The sequence below is a fragment of the Euprymna scolopes genome, chromosome 40 (genome assembly GCF_053919585.1).
Source record: "Euprymna scolopes isolate OS-2025 chromosome 40, ASM5391958v1, whole genome shotgun sequence".
Classification (NCBI taxonomy): Eukaryota; Metazoa; Mollusca; class Cephalopoda; order Sepiida; family Sepiolidae; genus Euprymna; species Euprymna scolopes.
The window spans coordinates 29,204,815-29,225,054 of NC_136521.1; the positions used below are offsets into that span (position 1 = coordinate 29,204,815).

Genomic DNA, 20,240 nt, shown 5'->3' on the forward strand with positions numbered 1-20,240 from the left:
CGACAGGAAAACAAATGAACACAAACCTAAAGAAATGGCAGAAACACTATAGGATGACCTCCAATCCGTAGTGGAATGTGGACGAAAATGGATGGTCACATTCAATGCTGCCAAGACTAAACTTGTTTCCTTCAATAACTACAAGAAACCTTCTCTACCACCAATACCAATGGCGAAAGACTCTTTATCTGAAAGTACATCTTTTAAACTTCCCGGCATAACGTTCACAGGAAACATGAGTTGGAACAATTATATTGAGAGCATTGCCAGAACCGCTGCGAAAAAGGTAGGTCCTCTCTACCGTGCTAGAAAGCTACTAACGCCTGAAAGTATCTTGTACCTCTATAAGGCCGCCATTCTCCCATGTATAGAGTATTGTTATCATATTTTGGCTGGTGCATCTGCTACTTGTCTCTCACTCCTAGACAAGGTTCAAAAGAGAATCGCCATCTAAGCTGTCATCTAAGCTTCAGCTTCTGTCCCATCGACGAAATGTAGCATCCCTCTGCTTATTCTACAAGTACTTTAACGGTCAATGTTCCGAAGAACTGCAAGCATTTGTATCCCCTCGACATAAATACCCCCGACAAACCCGACAAGCAGCAAAATCCCACCCCTTCACAGTTGAGATCCCTAGATGTAAGAGAGCCTTCTACTCCAGTAGTTTCTTCCCAGAACCGCTAGACTTTGGAATTCCCTTCAGGGTTCCTGCTTCCCCAACTGTACTGACATGCAGAAGTTCAAGTGTAACGTGAACCGACATCTTGCTGTCCAACTCCCCACATAGTACCCCTGTAGCTTATGTCCCTGATAGTAGCCCCCTACATCAAAGTGACAATGTGCCTTGCTTGGGCTGAAAATGTAATGAAAAATTTTTTTTTGAAGTCGGTCACTTAGCCCACGTGCGCAAATCGTGTTATTATAATCATTTGATCACCCTCGACCTTCTTTAATCACATTTATGTTTTGCATAAAGGTTCATTCCAACTGTATTTTCTAGTGGTTCACGCTGACCGGGGGTTTCGTTCCTTGCTAATGGAGTCAGAGATGACTTCATAGCCGGGTTCAAATCACTCGACCGGCGGTAATCGGGACTCACTGCACTGATGATTCCCAAAAGAATGAAACTGTTTATAGGTATTACAAAAATAATTATAGCGATAATTATGTTATATATCTGTGTGTGTGTGTATGTGTGTGTTCATGTGCATAATTGATTATTGAGCTACATAACCGATCAATAACAATTTTGGGATACAGCTGATAGACGTAAGAGTGAATAATGTAGGCTATATTTAATTCAATTGTATGCGGATGAAATAAAGAGTGGATGGAAAACCTACGTGAAAATTCAGATAACTTACAATTTTGTAAAACATTAGCAATAGATAACACCTCACTTTATAAATATTCCACAAATATCAGTTTCTTTGAAGTATTTTAAAAGTTATTTATGGAGAATAATATGGACAAAATCTCCATTTGAAAAAATTTACCACTAAACACTAATCGAAGAAGATTCTATGAATTTGGAGTTTTTTAAGACACCTTACGCTTAAGCTTATGATTTTGATACATTTTCTGGCAAAAAAATCAAGAAATAGATTTTGGTCAACATTGGAATTAGGAATGACGTTACATATTAATTACATATTAATTTTAATACTAGTATAGTATATGCATTACAGTATATACAAATAGTCGAAAATGTTGAGGAATTAATTTTATACCGCTCGGACTCGATGGTCTTATACATAGATATATATACTAGCAGGTCAGCCCGGCTTTTCTCGGGCCCTATGTACTGTTCATAAATTTATGTGCATATATATATATATATATATATATATATATATATATATTAAAAAGTAAGCTATATCTAAACTTTAAAGTGTTTAGAACCAACATTTGCGGAGTAGTTTGCTAGAGTTTGCAAAGATCAACTCTTTCAATTTTGACCTTTTGGCAGCCAAATTTTCGCCCAAAAACTGATTAAAAAGCTTGCTGCATGTCTGAATACCATTTATGTAAAATTTCAAATGTTTAGACCCAAAATTGGCTTATTAGTTTGTTAAAGACCACAAATATCAAATCTTTTGAACTTTGACCCTTTAGTAGCCAAATTTTCGGCAAAAGAAACGATTAGAATGCTTGCCCTATGTCTGGATACACTTTATGTAAAATTTCAAATATTTAAACCAAAAATTAACCCAGTAATTTGGTAGAGATCGCAGAGGTCAATTTTTTTAACTTTGACACCTTAACATTTATTGTTTTGAGCTCAAATAAAATTATAAAATTTGATCCGTGTCCAAGTAATCTACATCTAAAATGTCAAGTGTTTAGACCCAAAATTGGCGGAGAAGTTTGGTAGAGTTTTCAAAGGTCAAATTGTTGAAATTTGACCACCTTTACAGGCAAGTTTCTGGCCGAAACTGATTCAAAAGATATTCCTAAATCTCAATACCCCTTATGTCAAATGTTGAGTTTGTAGAATGAAAATTGACAGAGTAGTTTGGTAGGGAAATGTACACACACAGATAGACAATTTCATTTTATAGATATATTGATAGATTGAATTTGGAACAGATAATTACGTTTGTTACACAACCACTATGCTATCACGTCGCCTCACCATGCATAATGTAGATTTCAGATCAATTTTTCGCATTTGAAAAATGAACATAATTGTCACTTCTGCGATGTTAGACAGATTTTAGTCTGTAATACAGGATGTCCACAAAGTCTGGCTACATTATGTAGCCTGACTTTGTGGAAGCATCCTTTAGATTATGTAGTCAGACTTTGTGGACATCCTGTATGTATGTATATATATATATATATATATATATATATATATATATATATATAAGGATGAAACACTAGTGTCTGTAGGTATTTAATTATTATACCTTTTTACTATCCCTCCCCACGGGACAGAGTTAGACACCAGGGTCGTTTTTTAACGTGGAGAAAAGGTACAAAAATAAAAATTGTCTCAGTCGTGAAGGATCTCTCCTCCACCGAAAGAGAACAAGAAAACGAAGTGCAGCATCTGAAGAACAGATACTACACTTTGATCTTGACACCAAAAGGCCAAGAATGTTATAGTAAAAAAATAATTATGACAGCCCCTTTAAGAAATTCGTTTCTTATCGTTGAGCACTTTCAGTTGAATTAAAAGTCGGTCAATTTAGCTCTTATGCGTAGATCATCGTATAACGATTTGATCACTGTCTGTCTGACGTAATGAACATTTAAATTAAAATGTTTAAAATTCAACGCTATTTCACACGGTATCCGAATGGATACGGCCTCCGCTAATCGAGCCAGAGATGTCTCGTGTCGCGGGGTTCGAATCGTTCGACTGGTAGTAATCGTGACACCCTGCACTGAAGAATCCCGAAAGGATGAAACACTAGTGTCTGTAGGTATTTAATTATTATAGTAAAAATATATATATATATATATATATATATTATACAGGGTGTCCACAAAGTCTGGCTACATAATCTACAGGATGCTTCCACAAAATCTGGCTACATAATGTAGCCAGACTTTGTGGACACCCTGTATAAAATAATAAAAGCAGGAAATAAATTTTACAAAGCTGCACTTAACGCCATCTACAAAAAAAGATAATAAAACTGGAATAAACCACGTTGCATTTCAAACTATCAAAAACATTTTTAAATACATGTCGTAATCATCCCTTCCATTTCCTCCTATGTTTCAGTTACTAATCAAAGCATGGATCAGTATTAAATCAAAATAAATTGACAATTCTATTCGGTCATGGTTGACGGAATGAGAATAATTTACACCGTGAATTAGATAACATTTTCATACAAATTCCACAGTTCGGTATAAAGATTTCCAATTTGGATTATTCTGACTACTGTTTGGTGTTTATTTGCTGTTATCTTTTCCGTGGTTGTTGTTTCGCCACAACTCATCGTCTGGCCTTCTGGGGATACAGTTATGAGACTGCATTCCTATCCCGTCGCGGTTAATCACCTGAAGAAGGCCCAAAAGATGAGTTAGCCGAAGCGTTGTGAAACAATAACTATGAAGATGAGGATAGCAGTCCTCAAATAAATATCCAAATTACTTATGTCAAAGGATTCCAATAAAAAATAATATATAATACTGTTCTCATTTTAAGTTTTATTCACAAGGTTTCGATCGATGTAATTTCCGGGCTTCTTTAAGTGTATCTTGGCGAACTCAGAAATATTTCTGTAAAACTTAAATATGCAGGGGCTTTTTTAAAACAAAATCCTTTATTTAACTTACGAAAGTATTTGGAAAATGGAATTACTGTTACCATATTAGGGATAATCCTCTTTCTTTTTTTTTCTTTTTTTTTTTTTTTGATTGATGATTTTATCTTTAAGTTTGTCTGGTCAAACTGGGGAATCGTTATAGAATTTCGAACGAAACCCTTTATTCAATCCAATTTATTTAATTATAGAATTTTGAATGAAACCTTTTATTCAATCCACCCGAAGAAAATAAACGCTTACATCGGCCGAAACGTTGTTAAAATATTTACAAAGATTGTCACAATGGTTTGAATAATTCAAATAATACAACTCATCAATCGTCATAAAAAAAATTTCGAAATTAGATGAGAATGTTTCATGATCCAAAAACTGTCCATCATGATGGTTAAAGGTTACATCAACTGAAACTCCATGAACGAAAATGAGCATAGTAGTTTGTATATTGCAAGTATGTTTTATTATCTGTCTCTACTCTGGCGCGATACAGGTGTAATTAACTCGCATGTGATTGCGCATGGAAGTTTGATTTCGCATGTGGATTTGTCCGTAATGCAAATGGTAGAAACGAATGCGTGAGCATCTAACGCGCATGCGTGAGGATGAATGTTGCGTGCATTTGGTCTGCTTTTTTTACTTCCTCTTCTTAGCCTGCATGAATGGTTAGCATCATGTAGAAACGTTAGCATCATGTAGAAACGTTAGCATCAATGAAGAATTATGGGCCCGCAGATCGTCGTCGTCGTCATCATCATCATCATCATCATTGCCATCATTATCATCATCGGCAGCAGCAGTACGCGAGTAACAATGTTCAAATATCGATCGCGTTTCTATCAATGATTAACCATTTGTAAATTGCCAATAAAACTGTTTTTCTTTTCCGAAATATTTTCAGTAAATAACGAAACAATTGAAATATATTTGCCGACTTTTATTCCTTCCAGACATTAGAGAAAATTCCATTAAAAGTTCATTCTCTGTTGTTTATTTTGTTTTGCTTGTATCTATTTTGCATTTGTTTTTATATTTATTTTCTGTTTCTTTAGCCGTGCTCGCATCTTTTCGGCTTTCATCTTTTTATATTTTAACTTGCTTATTTCTCGTCATTATTTCACTGTTTCCTTTTTCATTTTTTTATTTTCATATTTCGTGTAATAAATAATCCAGAGTAACCTCCCTTTTTAGTTAATTTTCCTAAAAACAAATCACCATTTCTCCTTTCACTTTTTTACTTTTTTGTTTTTCTTTCTCATTTCACTATTTCATTTTTATATTTTTTTATTTACATCCTTAGTTAAATAATTAATCTAAAGTAAACTCTCTTGACTTATATTGACCTCCCTTTGTGGACAACTCGTTTGTTAAGTACAAAAGAATAAACTGTCACACATATGTAATGGCAAGTACTCGTCAGAACTTCAATCGATCCCCCTTGCCAAACTTTCGCAAAAGAAGCACTCGTTTAGCTACACCGACTATCAAGTTTCCACCCTAATCTCTATCTGTGCCTAAATCTAAACGTAAATTCCATGAACATTGTTTTTTATCAAGAACTGCCCGCTTGTGGAACTCTGTTCCGCTGGCCTGCTTTCCGGCTGACTACAATGTTGTCGTCTTCAAATCAATGTAAATAAGTTCTTGTTGAGCCGCCCCCTAAATAATCCATTTCTACCCCATTTCGCTGACTACGCTGTTAATTAATTTCTACCATCAACTATTAATGACGCTAATAAGGGTTAATGAATGTATGGTTACCACCGCACACTCATTAACGCTTATCGTCGAGTTGCTTTCGGATCTTGATGTTCGGTGACTCCCATGTAAAAAAAAACTTATTCTAAACAAAAGCTTTTTTATATTTTTCTTTTTTCTTTTCCCATTTTCACTTTTTCTCTTTTTATTCTTCTAACGTTTATTTTCTTTTTATCTCGTTTCTTTTTATTTTTCCTTTTTGTTTTCTTTTTTTTTTCATTTATTACAAACAGAAATACTTGCTGTTACACGGGATATGATTAGCAAAACTATAACGTTTTACTAATCATAATATAACATAGTTTTACTTAACTTTCGTCCCCTAATATAGCCAGAAGAAGCTGAAATTTTGGAAAATACTTTGAATTGGTGTTTTACAGATGCTTTAAACTTCATTAAAATAAGATAGGCGTATTTGAAGCTTTAAGAGGTTTATGTCTTCATTGCTTTGTTTGAGAAGGCGTGTAGTGATTGATCATGTTACGGGAACTAAGTGATTTTGAACAACTTTTATTGTCATACATAAAATTTAAATACACCTAAAAGAGCATATAGTATGTATATAATACCATTCGATACGGACCTAACAATGGAAGACCATAGTAATTGTCTGTATTTTTGAGATGAGGTGTTTTCATTGATTGAGATTGTCGGACTGACTTCCTCATCTTGGTTGTTATTGTCACAACGTTTCGACCGTTTTGCCCCCCGGCCTTCGTCAGGTGTTTTGTATCGAACTGGGGAACCGTTTGTTAGGAGTCTCGAGCCTAACCCTTATTATTATTACGGGGGTACCGTGTTCGGACTCCAGCTAGGCTTTGGGACATAGTTGCTGATTCTCTGTTTTGAATGTTACTTTTTCACTGCCGTCGTTCAGGATTGAACTCAGCACCTTTAGGTAACTGTAAACTTTGATACAACCACTCGGCCATATGTCACTAGGACAATTCTTAGTTGGTTTTTGTTAATGGTAAACCTATGTTGTTATTCACGGTTTTCTCTCTCTATCAGAGGTGTCCAAATTGCATTCAGCTCTATGCTTGGTTTGCTCAGTAGGTTGTTATGTCCGAGCATGTGAGCTGTTTCTTTAAGTTTTCTCACTTTCCAGTGGGTCTCTCTGTTTATTATTTTTACTTCATCCCGGCCGAAACGTTGTGACTATAACAACCAAGATGAGGAAGTCAGTCCGACAATCTCAATCAATGGAAGACCAGATTAGAACACAAAATTGGATTTATAAGACTATAAAATCCAAACCTTGATCGTCCTTTGGGTCCCGTGGCGCAGTGGATAGAGAGTCAGAGTTTCTACGATTTCATGCGAACATTATTTGAATATAGCGGTTGCAATCCTACCAAGCAGACCAGGGGATTAGTTGGCCCAAATATGGTGAGACAGCAACTCTGGAAGACACTAATTACTTGGGATAAGTTACATAACTAAGCATTCCTATCCAGTCACGGTTAAACTCCTGAAGAAGACCAGAGGATGAGTTTGCTGAAAGTTGGTGAAACAACAACTATAGAGATGAGGATAACAGTCCCCAAAAACGAATTAATGTGCAATACAGAATCTATTTGAAGTTCTGTCTTCATAGCCCTCTTTTGGCACTTCGAGATTTGAGACCATTTCTTTATCCTCCCAGAAGATTTTGCGTATTAATACATATTGAATTTTCATATAGATTATCGAACTTTTCTTTTTGTAGGAAACACATGAACATATAAAATAGTATTATATATGTATTAGTGAGCCGCCCAGCGTTGCCCTGTCATAAAATACACTTAAATATGATATTTTAATTTATGTTAATTTCGAATTTATTCTTATAGAGCCAATTTTGATTGCTGATTATATTGTGATTTGTATAGAGTAACGATTTAAAAAAAATTATATCACTTAGATGCCATGAGATAGAATCTAAATCAAAACATTTAGCTCTCCAGATTTATTCGCTACCATTTGAGTTAAGACCACATGCTTGTAAAAACTTTACAAATTAACTCACTTAAGCGTATAAACGTATATTTGTAAAGAATACACATTGGTCTTACTTACGCCTGCCAAGTTTCGATTTTTTTTTCAATTTGGAGTTTTAAGCAACTTTTTGACTAAAAACAAAATCTAAATTGTTCCATAAACCAATCGAGTTTCAAGTCTGTAGACCAAAACTTAATAGAGTAGTTTGGCAGAGACCGTTCCGCGCACACACACACACACATAGATAGACAAGGTCACTTTTATATATAGATATACTAGATATTTTGTCCGCTAAAAAGGGACAAGTTGACCCATTTAAATGCTTTATGCCAAATTGTGAGTTTAATATGATTAAATTTGTGCTCATTTACGCATGGAATTCTAATTTCTATTAATACTTATCGAAATATCGAACGGATCTCATAATACTTACTTCGCTGAACCTTTCCAACCAAATTTCAATCAGATCGACCCAGTAGTTTCCAATAGAAAGGTGGAACGAACTGACAAGCTATATAAGCGATGACTTTTTTTTATCTTTCTCGTTTTTCTTCTGTTTCTTTCTCTTTTATTGTTTCTCAGTCTTTCTTTTTCTTTTTATCTCTTTTTGTGTTTTCTTCAATTTTCTTTTTTGTTTCGAAACCTCTGTCTTCTTTCTTTATTTTTCTTTTTAACGTTTATACAAAATCATCTTTTTTTTCTTTCATTTTTATCGTTCAATTCTCTTTATTTATCAAACCTTCATCTTTTCTTTTGATCATTTTTCTTTGTTTCTTCCGACGATTTGCAAACGCCTACGCACTTTTTCATTTGCAATTTCTATTTATTGATTCTTTTTCATTTACGCATTTTCATTTGTTTATTATTTTACAATGTCTTATGTTTTTATATTTAATTTGCTCTCATTTTTTATCCCTTGATTCCTCCATTGTTTATGTTTGAGTTTTAAAGATAAGATCAAGATGAAGATAGCATCAAATTGAACAGTAACCTTGAGCAACGTATACTTGAGAGAACCACATAACTTTAGACTTTTTCTATTAAAAATGGCGCCAAAAATTTTCAAATCTGATTCGTTATTTGCCTTTCTTTTGACAAACCCATCATTTCTTAAATTCAAAAATCATCATCTCACGTACTTTCATTGTTAAAATATTAACTTCCAGATTTCATGGCTCAAAATACATTGAACACTAAACTCACTCTGGCACCTTTGAGAAAAGTTTGACCCCAACCCGTAAACTTGAAATAAATTTTTACCAAAGTTTTCTAGCGTTTTTTATTTGCTATATATTTCTACTTACTCTACTGAAACTAAAAAGATCACTTTTTTATTTCAGAATTATTACAGTTACTCAAATACTCGATGAAAAAAAACTAAAGAACCCCCCCCCCTCAGTGTACTCGCCACAACAGTGCCCGGAAATAGATAAGACCGTCACGAATGGCCGACTTTTTATTTAAGCAAAAAAAGCTAATTTTTATCGTTGAGTTTCATGCTAATCGCATTATTGTCACAATCTTCGCCTTTCAGAAAAAAAAAATACGTTCAAGCATGTGAGGCTCAAGTTCCTTTCGCTGCCAAACTCCGACCTCAGCTCAATATTTTCACTACACCAATTTTATCGATTACCCAAAGTGTTGCTTATCTCGACACGATTTTAGGTATGATCTTAAACTAAATTTGATGACGATGCCACAATTTGAGTTTTGGTAATGTCGAACTACAACTAAATTACATTTTTCTAGATAAATTCTCATCTGAAAGTTGTATTTCGCAAGGTTGCAAGACGATGTGCATTATCGATTTTCCAGAACAGATTTACAGTGACTTGCCAAATAAACAGCCTTGCTGGATTGACGGATTTAGTTATTTTTCCTCGGACTGTTGTACTCTTGAAGTTTTATAAAGGAACAACACGAATCTGAACCTTTTCGAATTAACTATTTAGATGGACAATCTGATTTCATTTTAATAATAATTTAGCAAAATACTGGTTACCCAACAGGTATACACCTACTGGTGTTTACTCTTAACAATAAGTTTGTCACTTGAATTTATAACTAAAGGTAAATATAAGTAAAAAAAAATGCTTAAATAAGTTATAATTTCAAAATGAAACAGACAGGCATAGTGTAAAACGATTAGGTAAAGTTTTCGACGACAGTCAAGAGAGACAAAAGGCTATTTTCTCATTAACTACTGCGTCGAGGTGTATAGTAGGGTCCAATTCCTTTCCCGGGATTATTTTACTTACCTTTGATCCTCACCTTATAATGCTGGATGTTTACAAGCGGGCATCATGTAATATTTCCTTGGTATAACTTTACCGAGGATTCAACCTTGGTCTCTCGGGGAACAATATTACCATTATACCAAATGGATCGATACAGTGTAAAAAAAAACAAATTTGTGGCATATTACACAGAGACATCTGTAGCCCGATCAGTAAACTAGTTTGGCAGCAGCGGAATTATTAAATTACCCTTCGTTCTTGTTTTGTCTGGATCACAAGTGTGGCATTCATGCCTACCAACTACAAAAAATAAATCATTATAAAAATATTTGAAGATATTGAACAAGTTAAAGCATCAAAACCTTTAACAACGTGACATTATGGAATGACCTTTTGACTATAAGCAAAGTTAAGTATCCCTTCAAATATTATACTACAACTTTTCTGTTCGTGAAAAAAACTCGGTCTAGACTGAAGAAACTTTTATTTTTGTCCCAATCCATAGTGAGGTTCTTGATGTTCCCCTACATTAAAAGCCGACCTTGTGTCTAATCCTAACCATAACCCTAACCCTAACCATAACCCTAACCCTCATAAGGGAAAAGTAAATGTGTTTATTCGAACTACTCTTCTCGTATTTCATGTTATCCTCATATCGTTTCGAACTTTTTCGAATATAATTTGTCAAAGTCGGGAATTAGACTTTTGAACGGAACTATTTATTTAATCCATGGGGGAAGCTTGTTTTTGCTCTATCAGCACTGACAGAGTAGGAGTCTTAAGTATTTTGTAATTGTATTCGTAATATTGCCTACAGTGAGAATTAAATTTTCAACCTCAAAAAGGTTGTCATTAAAAACTGATTATTACTTAGCACTATATCCGTTATGCCACGAGTCTTTGCTGGTAATTCTAGTATGAATTATAGAGACCTTAAACTAATTCTTGTGTTGGATGTTTAGTCTCACTATTTATTACTATAGTCGAAACGTTGTACGAATAACATCAAATATTAGAACAGTAGTTCGAATAAAAGAAATATATAAAATCATCAATCATCTCCAAAATGTTGTAATATAAGTAAAAAGCGATATTAGATAACATGAAAACGATTAACATTCTGTAAAAGTAAAACACTAAAAAAGCCATGAAACTATATTAATAATCTACGAAAAAGGACATATTTGTTTGAAGTATTTGAGTTGTTTTACCGACAGTATTCGACAAATAATCTAGTAAGAGCCCTTTTTAAATCGCTGTTCGTAGTATTAGCTATAAATATTCTTAAGCGGCGAATCTCTCAAGCTGCTTTACCCGTATTTATGGCTTAACAAGTCACTGATATTCTTGTGAGGAGGAACCAGATATATTGATATTCATTAAATCAGTTATTAATTTCATATTCTTATCTTCTTGTTCTTTTCTCTTTTTCATGTTGCTTTTTTACTAATCTGCATCCGTTTGTAATATTGGAATTATCTGCATCTTTCAACGCTTTTTCTTTCTTGTCCACCTACTATTTTCGTGATGATCGCCATTATGTCAACAACATTTGTTTGAAATCAACATATAAAAGCTTCTGTTTTGTTCTCTTAGCGGGTCACTTTGTTTACTCGCACGCCGCGCTTTCTTTCCAATTGTCCATAGCAATTGCATCAAACGCCTCCAAAATAAATCGTCGCTTCAAGTTTAGGCATTAAAAAAAGAAGTAGCCATTGCATATAGCCTGCGTTTGCGGAATTCTTTTATCTTCGTCGCTTACATCAAGGAAAAAAGGAAAGATTGTATTACACTGGTCTACAACTAAAACGAATTGAAAAAGATAATAAACACAGTTTACTATTTTTTTCAAAATTCAAATGTAATTATCATTGTCAATTATTGAGTCGCAGAACATAATAAAATATGTATGTAGTTCTATTCGTTTCTGAATATTTTTGATGAAAATGGATAGGTTTTTTTTTTGTTTTGTTTTTTTTTTTGTTTTTTTTGTTTTTTATGGTTTGATCTCCAATACTTATCTTGCTTATTACTTTCACAACGTTTCGTCCGGTGTAATCTCCGACCTTCTTATTGCGCTTTTTGCAAATTTGTGAATCTTTATGTGAAACTCTGGAATTTATATGGAATTTCAAACTGAATCATATTTGTGGTCTGTTGTGTCACACATTCACCTGGATCAGTGATGCGACAGATAAAGGCTCTAAACACAGTTTTGTTTTTATTCGATGGTCTTCTGAAGGTATAAGGTTCAATCTTCACAACAGGCTAAAATAACCAAGAATAAAAATTACTTTACTTTTCTATTAGATTGTTGTTATCAGAATGAAAACAATAAGTGGATTTAATAATGGATTCAGTTTTAAAGCTTCTAAGTTTGGCATAAAGATTCCCGAGTTCAAAAATATACATATGACGAAATCGGCGGAAATGTTGTCGAAATAACAACAAAGATGAGAATAGTTGTCCAAATGATCCAAATTATTAATCGTCATCTAAAAATTTCCGAAACATAAATCTTGAACAATATAATAAATTTGCTTTTTTTATCATGTGAGAAATGTAATAATACATTCATTCGTTATGCTTTCTTGAAAACTGTAATTAATCTCAATTCAACTTTATACGAAAAAAACCAAAGAGAATATAATATGAATATCTACCGAAGGATTGAAATATAAATCCCGATTATGAAATGCTGCTAATTGATTGCTTTTATATAATTCTTACAAGAAATTGAGATAGGAAAGTGCAATGCATAGAATTTTATTTGGAATTCAATATAGGCGCCAGCATTTTCCACCAACTCCTCAAGCCACATGGCAACTGCATCAGCTGATTTAACAGGAGTTTTTTTTTATTTTACTAAAAATTCGCTAGTTATCAAAGTTTAATTGTCAGTTTAATGATGATGAACACGATGAGAGGGTTGTAAATCTTCACACACAATTAACTTAATGGTCCTAGAAAGCAGCAATCCTTCTCCTTTGTCGCTTGGAACCAACTTATTCACAAGGAACTCTCACCCCTGTTGTCGGAAACATCGATTATAGACTATGAGGATTAACGGACATGTCATTCTCCCCCTCATATTGTCTTTTTTTCTACACATTCCGTTAGAAAAATCTGAAAAAGGGAGGGGGGATCTTGTAAAATCAATTTATATGTGAACGTACATATGTCCGACTCAATTCCCAGTATGAAGAAGGGGTGGGAAATCTGTGACCGTCTATAGTCAACGGTGACCCAAAGGTTCCATTTTTATTAGTTGCTGCATCGAGGTGTATTGAAGGATACTAATTTATTGCCAGAATTTCTGCACTTATCCTTAATCATCCTCATAGAATGTTGAATGCTTATGAAGATGGCACCATGTACCATTTTGAAGTTTGGAAGTATGAATCGACCGAGCATTTAACACTGATCAATTAAAGAACATTCTTAAAATTATTCTAAATGGATCAGTAAAGTTGAGAAGAGAAAATAATAAAAGAAAATAGTGCTGCTTATTTAAAGATTTGATACCGGTCAACAATTCTGAATTTAGTTTTGAAGCAGTTGGTATCGAGTGATGTTTCTACGTCGAATACTACATAGACTAGCTGGCTTTGTCAGTTTGCTGACCTTTTTTAACAAGGGGTCACTACTTATCAAGTCCCGAAGGCCACTCGAGTGTAAGAATTAATAAGTGTACGGTAGTTATCAGTACAAGAGCGTAATAATCGTTAGTCATTTGAGAAGTTGGTATAATTTAACTATTTAAGGGGTACGCTCAGCTATCATTTTGCAATATAATTCCTATTTTCGATGTGAAATCGAGTTTGAAATCGCAAAAACATTTTTAAACGAAAATTATTTATCTTTTAAAAGCTGGATATTTGTGTAGTAAAATAAATATTTTCCAATGCTTGAAAATTATGACATTTCTTTAGTAGTGTGTATTTCTGTGTATGTGATCGAGAAGGTGTAGTGAATAGGAAGTTGCGAAACGATTGTTACATAATGATGCTACGTCAATGACGATTACATTAGCTAATGATGATTTAAACAAAAGTCACATTGAATGCATGATAATAACCAAAATCTTTAAAACAGAATCGTTTTCATTGTCGAATAAAAAATAGGTCACGTAAAATTGAGGCAGAGTGCACAGTTCCGACGCTACATAAAACACGAGACGAATGATAATGAATGACGAATGACGAATGATGCCACGTTTTTTTAGCTGAAAGAAGACAAAATTTTACATATTAGTCACTTTGTGGAGGTCGTGCGAATCAGACACGACCAATAATGTAGAAAGAGAGAATGTTGCCTCGATGCTATCTGTCTGTGTGCATCACCCCGTTCTGTAAAGTTAGGAAGTTAAAAAGCAAACAATTAGCTAAAGGAACATTACTCTCTCTCTCTCTCTCTCTCTCTCTCTCTCTTCAATCAATTCTCTCCAAATAAAACCATTTATGAAAACGCTCAGCGAACGTCTCCTTGTGTCTTTCTGCACGAAAAGAAAACTATTTATATAGCACAACTAGACAGAAACGACAACGAGAAGAAGCGACAATAAAAATGAAACCCCGCACGTATAAAGGCCACACATAGGTATAAAGACTTTATTATTGAAAATGTTACACAATATGACGCGGACAACACACACTAGGTCTAAATAAAATCCTATCTTGCGCATTTTCTTATGTTATATATTTCTTGTAAGAATTATTTTTCAGTAATAAATTACGAACACTTGATAAAAGGGAACTAAATTCTTCATATAAATTTTGCAAATAGTCTATCAGACATCTTTAATAAATCTGTAAAATTCATTTTATTTACCATGTTGCTTCCGACCATGTAGACCAGTGGTATCATGTCGATCTTCCTTACTTATCGATTATTTACCCAACAATTATTTTCTGTTTTAGTTTTTCTCAAATCTTTCCAACTTGGCTATTCTGGATTATCGAAACCCATGACCGATCGCTGGCGGAAAGGGGCATGTTTGCCCTGGCTTGGAGTAAGACTTTTCCTTCTCCTAGGTGAGTTGAATTTTATGCCGTTTAAGTATTTGAAATTATTGTAATAAAATTGACAAAGGCTTTTTTGTACAAATTTTTCCTTCTCCCAGGTGAGTTATTGCTTCTCCTATGATTCTGCTATTTGGAAATTCCGGGTTTTGCTAATGGAAATGGTCTCTTCTCTATTTTGTTGTTGTTGTTTTCTGGTCTTTATTCTTTGTGAGTTCAATATGTCTGTTTGTTTGGCATCTTGTGGTGTCTGCAGCCGACAGTGGGTTTGATTCTTTTAATGTTAGGTTTTTAAAAAGTGTTATTTCGATTTTACGTTGCTTTTTTTTTCAACAGGAACAATTACTGTTCCTCAACCATTTTACATGAGATGAGGGTTTTCATAAAAACATTGTGGTATCAACATTTTCATAACATCTATTAATAGTGGTATCAGTCTGTCTGAAATCTGAATTCAAGGTAAGGGTAGTGTAGTATCTATTGTTTTCATGATATATTTTTCCAAGCATTACCTCCTTCCTACCTGGAAGTGTAATGTATCTGTGTTATTGTAATGATACCATCTTTCCAGTCATACCTCCTAATTTTGGTAGTATGTTCGTGCATCATGATACAATCCTCCCATACGTTACCTTCTCCTTTGTGCGGAACAGTATAGTATAAGTCTGATTGAAACAGTCTAGCAAGAAACATGCAAGCGAGTTGCGCATATTTTTACTAGTCAACATTCCTATGACCTCTTTTGCTTCTCTGCACATTGAATGCTTTTGTATGCCGAAAGGCAAATCAGGCGTGAAGTGATGGGAGTATGTGAATATGAAGGTGGTAGTGATAGGAGGAGAGGAATAGATGGAATAAATGTAGTCGAAGGAACGAAAGAGGAAAGTAAGAGGTTGATGTAAAAGAATAATATAAAATGCGATTAATACATAAATGTACAAACGTTGGCCGATTATTATGCAATCTCGCGAATCCCCGCTAAATTGGTCGTAAAAACTAAGGATATGACGATTGCAATATTTTCCCTATTTTCGATACAATTACCAGTTTTGTTCTAAATCCCCGATTCTGATACAATTACTGATTCTGTTCTAAATTCCTGATTCCTAAACAATTACTATTTTTTTAAAATTCCCAATTCATAAACAATTCCCGATTAGATACAATTACCTATTCCACTCTAAATGCTCAATTCCATTACAATTATTGATTCCGTTCTAAATTTTCGATTTCGATACAATTCCCGATTCCGATAAAATTGCCGATTTTGTTCTAAATTCCCGATTCGAATAAATTATCGATTTCAATTGTAAAGTCAACTAATCGTCTAAAAAGTAGAATTCCATTGAAGCCTAAAATCCTAATCTACTTCGCAATTTTCTTTTTAATTTGACGAACTTTTTGTTTTCTCTTTGATGAAATCATTTTAAGATTTTCACTCATATATTTCATCCGTACTATTTTCCTGTTTATCTACTCGTGCAAATCTATCTCTCCCCAAGTAAAATGAATGGATCCCATTTTGAGAAAGCACCGTGTTTTGACAAGTTTGTGGGACTGACTCGTGAACTGAAATGAAACAAATAAATCAAATCCGTTATCAAGATTGCCGTAAAAACGGTTGGATTATTCTACCGTTCCAGCAGACATATCTGATGCCGATGCATTCCTCTACCTATATAAGAATCAGGTGCATTTGGGTAATAGCTGTTCGGAGCGCCCTATTATGCCTTGAAAGAATACAAAACCTTCGAAACCTAGTGATTAATAGAACTATGACAAGAGAATGTTCTTTTCCTTATTTGGACTCTCGAGTATATATCAGGTAATATCTTATGTGCTTTTAGATAGATTGATGTGGTTCTCGATTGATTAACTGTGACTAACTGTGTCGGATATATACTCGAGAGTCAAAACAATGATAAGAATATGCTCAAGCCATGGCCCTAGTGATTAATGCCCTTTTCTCTTCTCTGGAGTCTTTTTTCCACAGAATATAGGTTGCGAGCCTGTCTCACCTCTATCATTATTTTAATGGCAAGTGCTTGTCTGAGTTTCAATCAATGCCCCACCTTGCAAAACTTTCACAAAAAACATTCGTTTAACTACAACCACTATCAACAACTTTTCTCAGTCTCTACCTATACCTAAATCTAAATGCAGATTCCATGCACAAAGTTTATTTCTTAGAACTACGCATCTGTAGAATTTTGTCCCACTAGCCTGCTTTCCGTGGCAACAGTTGTCTCTTTAAATAATCAAATTATACCAACTTTCCACCACTAACGATTACTACGCTGTTGTCCCGGTGACGACTGTACACCCATTAACCCTTATCCTCCAGTAGCATTCGGGCCTTGGTAAGTGGCGACCTCAATGTTAAAAAAATATCGATGGTGGGAAACTCTAATATGGTAACCCCTGTGATGGGCGTACGTCAGAATTCCTAGCAAAAATGCATTGAGAATAGTGGTGACTGTGTAGAAAAATATTCTAGGGGACAAAAGTATGCTCGTTTTAGCGGTACCACTGCCTTCTTTTGTAGCTCTTCAACTTTTTGAGTTAGAAATAGGAGACATTACTTTTGTAACAACCATCATATATATATATATATATATATATATATATATATATATATATATATATATATATATATTATAGGATGTCCACAAAGTCTGGCTACATTATGTAGCCAGATATTGTGGAAGCATCCTGTAGATTACGTAGCCAGACTTTGTGGGTACCTTGTATATATATATATATATATATATATATATATATATATGTATATATATGTATACACACACGCACACACGCGCGCGTGTGTAATATATATATATATATATATATATATATATATATATATATATTCTTTATACTATTTCTGTTTAAACAAGGTGAAGAATCCAAAGATGGTTTTCGAGTAAAGACACACGGTCAGCAAAGGAATAAATAGTGAAAGACAGAATCATGTCTGGAATGCTAATGTCCGAAACTGACCATGTTCACCTATTAACTGCTATTAACGCATTTTGATGACCGGTTTCAGCCATGGAAACTTGTGCAACTAAGACTGAGCCAATGAGGAATAATTACTATGCGTTGATGATTGAATTAAATGACCAATGACTGATGTATCCGACCAGAGGATATACGTAAAAGCTTTTAATTAATGACCTAATGCTCGCGCTTTCTCTGGTTTATTTTCTTTTTGTGTATTACAGGCACATGTTTACACTAAAATACTTCTAAAATAAGTTTAATATGTATAGATTTAAGTGCTCTTGAAAATAATCATGATGCAATCAGCTGGAAAGCAACACCGTATTGGTGTGCTCCATAGGTGGGTAGTTCTTGGAAATAAACTTTTGCGTGGAAGTTTTGTTTAAGTATTTATGTACACATAAGAAAGGAAAATTGGAGCTCAGTCGATCAGTTATCATCTTTAGAAATATACTTGCTTCTGCAAGATCAGATGAGCAACATGTGGGCGAACGTCATGTCATGGAGGAGAATTAGTCCCTTCATATTGACCAATTTTGGGTAAATACGTTGGAGCTTCTGGTGCATTTTGCTAATTTGTCGGCGGTACCTCTCCGCCGTGATCGTTTCGCCCGGATTCAAGACGCTGTGATGGATGAGACCGGTCGTAGACTACCAAACAGTCACAATAACCTTTTTTTGGTGCAATTTCAGCTTTGGGAAGCGTTGCGGAGCTTCTCTGGCATCCAACTGGTGTGTCGAACACTGCAGGTTGTCGTAGATGATCCACTTTTCATCACACGTCACAATCCGCTCGAGAAATGGGTCGTTGTTGTTGCGTAGAAAGAGCGTGGAAGACACCTCAAAACGACAATTTCTTTGATTATCGTTCAATTCATGCGGCATCAATTTGTCCAACTTTTTATACTTCCCTATTTGCTTTAAATGGCGAACAGCTGTTGAGTGGTCGACCTCGAGTTCAACAGAAACTTCTCGTGTGGTTTTGCGAGAATCGGCTTCAAATGTTCGTTATCAACGTCAGTCGGCCGACCGCGACCGTCTTCATCTTCGAGGCTCTCGTCACCATTGAACCACCATTGAACCACACGTTTGTTAGTTGTTCCTGGCCCAAACATAGCATTTATATCAAAAGCTGTCCCAGCAGCTTTTCGGCCTAGTTTGAACAAGAAAATCGTGCGGATTTAAATTTTGTCCATGCTGTCGAAAAGCCTGCAAAAATCGATGAAGAGGTTGAGAACGGTAACGAATAATACGATTCGATAGACCGAAAAACGCACTTCAAAATGATATAAAAATGTAGCATACGTGAGAAAACGATATTGTTTTTGTGCCAACCTAATATATATATATATATATATATATATATATATATACTGCTGATCAATAATTTAAGACCACTTATAAATCTTTAAAAAGAGCCCTTTTTTAAGGATAGATTTTAAACTCTTCCGACTTAATGTTACTAATACTACAATCTAAAAGGTTATGGAAACAAAAATGTACATTCCAAAACTTTTATTTAAAAATTTGCATTTTTATTAAATTAGTCTTTTTGCACATGATCAAAATTATAAGACCAATTGTTAGATTTATGGTCATTCTAATGTTTTTAGTTCAGTTAGAGATTAGCAATCACTGTGTAAAGGTGTTACCATGCCTAAAGCAAGAAAACTAACCGAAGTTGAGCACTCTCGAATTCTAGGATTCCATAAGCAAAGTTTATCACAGCGAGCGATAGCAGGTAAGGTAAATCGCAGTAAAACTGTTATTTGCAACTTTCTAAAGAACACTGAAAATTATGGAAAAGCAAAATCCTTGAATTCTTAAATACAGGGCATACTGATGAAATTTTCCAGGGTGATGGGAAGCTATTCTCCTTAAGACAACGTTTAAACAGTTTTGTGAGTATGGGCGCTAGTTCTGGTTGAAGTTTTTTGAGTACTATAATTGGAATACCGTCA

The 20,240-nt window shown here is 34.5% G+C and overlaps 1 protein-coding gene across 4 annotated transcripts in view; it reads left to right on the forward strand.

The window, feature by feature from the left end:
* Positions 1 to 20,240, forward strand: part of LOC145265458 (acetylcholine receptor subunit alpha-like) — a 1,250,815-nt gene that overhangs the window by 718,227 nt on the left and 512,348 nt on the right. For all 4 annotated transcript variants that reach the window (XM_080121317.1, XM_080121320.1, XM_080121318.1 and 1 more), the window contains one exon: positions 15,175 to 15,288. In XM_080121317.1, coding sequence (XP_079977443.1) covers positions 15,175 to 15,288 — 114 coding nt within the window. The remainder of the gene's footprint in view (positions 1 to 15,174; positions 15,289 to 20,240) is intronic.